This window comes from Castor canadensis, chromosome 9, assembly GCF_047511655.1.
Source record: "Castor canadensis chromosome 9, mCasCan1.hap1v2, whole genome shotgun sequence".
NCBI classification, from domain to species: Eukaryota; Metazoa; Chordata; class Mammalia; order Rodentia; family Castoridae; genus Castor; species Castor canadensis.
This window is the reverse complement of record NC_133394.1, coordinates 85699543-85706611: the sequence shown is the minus strand read 5'-3', so window position 1 is coordinate 85706611 and position 7069 is coordinate 85699543. Positions and strand designations below refer to the sequence as shown.

Here is a 7069-nt window from a genome sequence, read left to right as displayed (position 1 = left end):
AGTGTCATTCTCTTTATGTAGCAGATAAGGAAATGCAAGCTCAGAGTTTATGTCACTTGAAGATGTCACCCAGCAGGATTCACACCCAAAGCTGTCCCATCTCATAGTCAGTACCTGTATATTCAGTACTATTGCCACCTTGCAACTCAAGAATCACAAAGCCAACCTCAGTGTGATTTCTTTGTTTTCAAGAATACAAATTCAAGACTGCTATCAATCAGTTGGCTGGAGTCCTTTTACTCTACCTGGATAGCTGTGGGATGGCGAGGTGGAGTTCTTCTAGTATGGCACTCCTGGGCCCTTGAATGCTCAAGTCCTAGGGGCTGGGCTAGCAAACCCAGGGGCTTACGGCACTCAGCCTGAGAGCTAGGGCCTTTAAAAGCCAGAAGTTTAGGTTTTGAGGCTTATAGCTCTGGGCTTGAACTCAGAGGGCTTGGCCTTTCAAGTTTGGCAGCTCTCTGAAGATCTTCCAATGACCAGCACCCAATTTCTTTCCTTTAGCTCTTCACAGCTGGCTCTGTCATTGATTCCCTGTCACTTCTGCTCTGGCTTCTCTCTGGAGCCAAACCTTAAAACATACACAGTACTATGGCTGCTCCTTCACCCTACACTACACTCCCTGGAAATGGGCGTGCATGGGCACAGTAACTATGTTTCTAGGGATTTCCCCATGGAACTAACCAGAGAGGTGGTCAAAACAGCATTTGTGAGAAGGAAAAAATGTAAAGAAGACTATTTGTCAATAATAAGATTGACTACAGTCCATACATATAATCATGACCCATAAGCACGATGTTTTGAAAGAATAGTAAATATTAAGAACTATTACTCAAACGTTTATTGTCTATTAAAAGTCTAGAAGGCTACAGTGTGAAGAGCCTATCTTTGGATAATGCTCTTATAAATTATTTTTGTTTTCCCTTTCTGCTTTTCTGTATTTCTGGACTTCCCACCATGTGTATGCTACTTTTTGCAATAGGAAGAAAATGCAGTAACTAATATTTTTCAAATAGAAGAAAAGAAAGCTCTGGGCAATTTTTTATTTCAAGTTCTTTATCAATTCCTGAAGACAGTCAAGTGATACTGTAATTCCTTGCCATGTTTCTACAATGAGCGAGGTGTGGTGACTTGTTATCTCACACTATGGAAGGCTTTGCCGGCACTGGTTAAGAAATTATGCTGGCCTTGTTGAGAGATGGGAGAATAACAGTGTGACTGCTTGATAACCCAGGGGACAGCCTAACTTTAGTGCTTGGTTAAACTGTAATTCTTTTCAAATAGAGGCCAAGGATTATGCTCAAAGGAAGACAGGAAAGCCTGAGGCTACAGTTGTAGCTCTTCCTCTCATCTGCACCCTAGCCTTTATTTTGGAAAGAATTTATGGAAGTAATAATCTTGCTTTTGTTTTGTGAGGACTACATATAGGTTATATTGATGTTTATTTTTAAAGACAAATATTAGAAAGTACAAATGATATTAGAAGAATTAAAGGTTATATTCATAGGTTAGCTTCAAACATGGAATTAAGAATCAGTGTCCTCCCAATATTTGTAATAAAGCCATATGATAACATCCCATGACATAACTTTTTCACTTTTTCTTTAGTCTCCATTTCTTGTACTTCATATAGCTTTGGTGTTACATGAAATGGAAGGATTCTTAGGGTCCTCATGTTGTGAACTTTTTAATATGTCATTGAATCACATGAATTTTTTTTTCTCCTTTCCCTCTCTTCATTCTTTTTTTTTGAGACAGTGTCTCAGCACAGGCTTGCCTGGAACTTCCTATGTGGCCCAGGCTGGCCTCAAACTCATGATCCTCTCATTCTTGCCTCTCAAGTGGTAGAGGCATACCATGCTGGGTGATATTAATAATTCAATAATGTTTTGGCAGTACTGGAGTTTGAACTCGGCCTGGTGCTTGCTCAGCAGGTGCTATGCCACTTGAGTCACTCTCCCAGTCCTTTTTGCTTTAGTTTTCTAATTGGAGCTCACATTTTTGCCAAGGCGGGTTTGGACTGTGATTCTACTTATGCCTCCTGAGAGCATGGTATGACAGGCGCACAACATAACATCCAGCTTTTTATTGGTTGAGATGGGGTCTCTTTTTGTCCAGGTTGGCCTTGAACTTTGACCCTTCCAATCTCTGCCTTCCAAGTATCTGGGGATCACAGATGTGAGTTACCAGGCCTGGCTGAGATTAACAATTTTTAATAGCTGCACCCCAAAGCTCAAATGTCAGCTCACACAATGACAATAAATTACAAATACTCAAGTGCTTACAGCATGGAGTACCGGGGACAAGGTCCCGGTTAGCATGAAATTTCCATTCTAACAGGGTAGATGGAAAATTTTAAACCCCACAATAAGTTATTAATTATCACCAACTTAAGCATCTGCTCCAGAGAGATCAGGGAATCCACTGGTAGTGGTAAAGCAAGTTTCCCACCCGGGCAACTGTGGGCAGGACTTCAGTTCTCAGCAGTTGTCCCCTGGTACCAGCCAAAGTGCTCCGGGAACACAGAAGATAGCTTCATGAGCGCTGAACAGTTATTAGTGTCTATTGGCTTAAAATAGCACAAATTATTATCTTACCTGGAGATCAGAAGTCCAATTGACTTTACCAGGCTAAAGCCCAGGTGTCACCAGGCTGGTTCCTTCTGTCTGCAAAGGCGTAAGCCTTTTTCCTTATCTTTTTCAGCTTCCAAAGGCTACCTGCTTTCCTTGGCTCAGGATTCCTTCCTCCCATCAGCCTAATCACTTGCTTTTTTTTTTTTTTGCGGTACAGGGGCTTGAACTCAGGGCCCACACCTTGAGCCATTCCACCAACTCTTTTTGTGTTACATATTTTCAAGATACAGTCTCTTAACCATTTGCCTGGGCTGGCTTCGAACCGCTATCCTCCTGAGTAGTTAGGATTACAGGCATAAGCCACCGGTGCCTGGGTTGCTTACATCTCTTACTACTGCCTTTGACCTTGCCCATGCTTGTGATTATGTTGCACCCCTAGATAAACTAAGACAATTTCCCTATCTCAAGATCCTTAACTAAAAGTCATATTGGCAACATTCTAACTTGTATTTTGGAACAAAAATGTAGAATTGAAATGGAATAGGGAGAGTTTTTTGGTGAACCCCATTTGTAGAGTACATTTCCCTTGCCAGGTTTAATACTAGGAACTGGGAACTAGTGCTAGTTTCTCAGGACTGCTCTAACAAAATGTAATTGACTGACTGACTTAAAACAATTTATTTTCTCACAGTTCCGGGCACTGAAGTCTGAGATCAAGGTGTTGGCTGACTTAGTTTCTTCAGATTCACCTTCTTGCTGTGTTAAATGGTTGTCTTCACACATACACTTTTTTTTGACATAGGGTCTTGCTATGTACCCCAGGCTGCCCTGGAATTCGTGATTCTCCTGCCTCAGCCTTCCAAGTGCTGGGATTACAGACGTGTACCACCACACCCAGCTCATACACTTGTCCAAAGTCTCTCCTATTTCCTCTTATCAGGACACTAGTCATGTTGGTTTAAGGGCTCACCCTAAAGATCTCAATTTAACTTAATCACTTCTTTAAGGGCCTTATCTGTAAATGCAGTCACATTCTGAAACACTGAATGTTAGGACTTCAATCTATGAATTTGGCAGGGCAGAGGGGGACAAAATTCAACCCACAACAGGCCTGGACATAAGCCAACTCATTTAAATGTTGACAGCTCAGTTTGCCAGATGAGAACTTGGCACCTGCAGGTTTCTAGCTAGAGCGTCAAAGGGAGGATTCACAGCAGGCCTGCTTGCCCCAGACGCTGGACCCCTGTCATCCTACCCACTGGCAGGACAGTTGTGATGAGAGGGGGAATGAGTTTGACCTGTGAAGAGACTGGCACAGAGGGTGCAGGGGATAGGTTAAATTGGGAAATAAGGTGTGGCCTGATTGTGAAGCTCTTTACGATCTGTAGTAGCATTGAGCAATTTAGCAAAGAAATCCAGGAAGGGGGAGGGCCAGCCCTTGTATAGTTTTTAGACCTTGTAGCTCCCATCCCACCTCCACCATAAAATGATGCCAGATAACTGTCCAGTTTACAATGTTCTTTTATACATTTCTCTGTCCACCTGACAGGCTCTGAAGCTGACTAGAGCAAGGGCCTGCTACTGAACAGACTTCCCAGAACAGGACTGGTAACTTCTACTCTTACACATTCCTGGCAGTACCCTCCCATGTTTCCTGGGGCAGGCAGCTGGTGCTATCGGTGGATGGCTGCTGAACTTTCCACCCGAAACCATTTTGAGTCCTTGACTCCACAAGCTAATGACTTACTTCACCATTTTCTCTTATCACCTCCTTACCCACTTTCAGCCTTTCTACCAGGAGAAGGCAAGGAAATGAAAAAGAACTAAAACAATTCCGTAAAATTGAGACAGCTTTTTGAAAGTAAGAGAATGCATTAATTAACTTTCTATTCTCCAGGCCCTATTTACCACAAATGGCTGTAAGATTTTTACTGATTCCCAGATTTGCTTCCTTTTAAACTTTACCAGTGCTAATGGATTAAGATGGCTAAGTGTTTTAAAATACAATATGATATTTTTTTCTGTCTCTGTAGAGACTGTCAAATATTTCCAATGCTGATTATATTTCAAGTCGTCAGAGCTGGATATTGGGAAAAATTTTCAATTAGTAATAATTGCACCTCAGATAAACCTCACTGGATACCATACTGCCACTGTGCAAAGCTGTGTGTTATTTTTAAGAAAATAAAAATCAACATAGATTCAACTTCTTTATCCTGATATGCATCAGAATTAGATAAAATTGCAGGGAACAACTTGCTGTTTCTTCTTTAATTTGTTGTCGCAATGGTTTGGTCTCAGGTGTGTTGTGCTAGGTGCTGGGGACTTTTTGTCTAGTGTCATCAAAGAACGAAAGTCACAGACAACAGGGTGAGCAAAAAAGCAGCTTTATTAAGTAGAGAGGAAAAGAGAAAAAAAGTCCCCACATACAATGGGAAGAGTCTCAGAAAGGCTGAGCCCTTGACACTCTTTGTCTAGGAGTTTTTACAAGGATTTTATTTCCTGGTTGAAGGGAAGCTGGTTGTGTCTCTGCTATTGGTCCATTTAGGGGATGTATGTCATTACCAGCCAATGTGTTTCATGGGGACACTGTGCATTCCCAATGACCCTGAGATCTGGCATATCAGCCAAACAGCCTATCAGGGCATTACTCATGTACCGTTCGTACACCTCAGTAGTTTCAAGGCCTGGGAGAATGGTTTTAAAACTTCCCAGACTCTCCACACTGTTTGCCTCGTCTTTATGTCCTTGGTAAGTTTCCACTGAGTTCCCCTGTGCCTGTTCTGCCTGACCATTTTCTGTCTCCTAACTTTCAGTCTCACCATGGTCACAGCTGCTACTACTGCCCGAAGTCTACACACTTGCAGTGGCTCAGTGTCTGGTGAGTAAAGAGTTAAGTAATTTTTCCAGTGCTTATTTATCAGTGCAAGGCATATGTAAGTGCTCTGTGTCAGCTGCATTACTATTGTAGTCATCATTATTACACAAGTTAATATTTACTGATGCCCACAGCCTATACATAAAAATCATTTCATTGTCTGTGAGAATCACATCAAATCTAGTAAAATATATTCTAGGTTAATAACGATAAATACCAAAGGGTAAAACAATAAAGAGCAGAGATAGGAAGTATGGGTGACATTTGTGGAGTTTTTGACACAGTGATAAGAAAAGCCTCTTTGAGAGGTGACATTTAAGAAAAGACCTGCAGTAAAGGAGTAAGATGTAATTTTCACTCTAGGGAAAGTGAACAGCACATGCTAAGGTCCTGGGGTAGAAGTCTGCCCAGTCTGACTGAGACAGTGAGGTAGGCAGCATGGCTGGAGCAGGTGTATGAAGAGGAGAGATGAAGCCAGCTCATGGACCCAACAGGTGTGTGCTTTGAGTTGTGCTGAGTGAACTGGGGAGATTCTGCAGGGTTCTGGGCAAAGGAACATTACCTTATTTAGGTTGAAAGAAAATGACTGGCTGCTGTGTTGGAAACATAATGGGGCAGGGGCAAGAAAAAAGGATAAGTTGAAAAAAGGAAATTAAAACTGTCCCTGGTGATGCCTGCTTGCCTATTTGGTCACTGTGGCTGCACAGATTGCAGATCTCTCAAATAAATATCACAGTTGGTAATAACAGTGGTACATATGGGCATAATAGGTAAATTTATTTGGTTATTTAAATTTTTCTAAAACATAAAAACCAGAATGGCTTCCTAAATTATAGCTTTTGACAAAGGGTAAAGGTTGCAATAAAGAAAAATATGCCCCAACTTTCCACAGGAGCATTTTTCCCATTTAAAAAAAAAGTCCATTTTCCTATAGAGACATTCATTTAGATGAGATACATATCAGGTTTTTTCTAAAGTGCTAAAATCCATAACTTCAGATGAGAACTGTAATAGGCAAAAGAAAGCACCAACTTGAACACTCAAGTCATCTCAGATCCTCAAGATCCCTACTATGACAAGGGAAGAATTCTGCTAGAAAACAGTTGAAGTAAGATCCAGGCAAAGAGCTCTAAATCTCATTTGTTTCCTGCTTTACCATATTTTAACAGACTGCTCATTCAAACCTAATAATGTGTAAACATTTGTTTTCATAATTCTTGGATAAACGTTATTTGCTAATTTTCTTTTGTTGTTGTTGTTGCTCTAAGGATTAAACACAGGGCCTTGTTCATGCTAGGCAAGTGCTCTATCACTGAGCTACATTCCCAGCCCTTGGTTTTTTCAGACAGGAGCTCAGGTTGGCCTTGAACTAGATTCTCCTGCTTCCACTTCTGATTCCTGAGTGCTGGGATTACAGGCACGCACCAGCACATCTAGCTTATTTGCAAATGTTCTATTCTACTACCTTTTTTTGTATGTTTGTTTCATCTGTCCTCTTTTCTTTCCACAAATTTCCAAAGACAATCCCTAAAAAAATGATTATTCCTACTGTTCGGTTAGAGGTAAATTTATACCAACAATCGTCTGGTCTGTGAATGTCCACTGTGTAAATCTGTAAGAG

The 7069-nt window shown here is 41.2% G+C and overlaps 1 protein-coding gene and 1 non-coding gene across 2 annotated transcripts in view; both read right to left on the bottom strand.

Annotated features, from left to right (window-relative positions):
- Nucleotides 1-4594: 4594 nt before the first annotated feature.
- On the bottom strand, nt 4595-4735 carry LOC141411104 (U4 spliceosomal RNA). Its single transcript, XR_012435946.1, has one exon. It is a non-coding gene; the product is annotated as a U4 spliceosomal RNA (small nuclear RNA).
- A 206-nt stretch (nt 4736-4941) lies between these two features.
- The window catches only part of Coq2 (coenzyme Q2, polyprenyltransferase), a 37886-nt gene continuing 35758 nt past the window's right edge, over nt 4942-7069 (bottom strand). Inside the window, exon 7 of the mRNA XM_020159091.2 lies at nt 4942-7060. Coding sequence (XP_020014680.2) covers nt 6902-7060 — 159 coding nt within the window. The 3' untranslated portion in view covers nt 4942-6901. The remainder of the gene's footprint in view (nt 7061-7069) is intronic.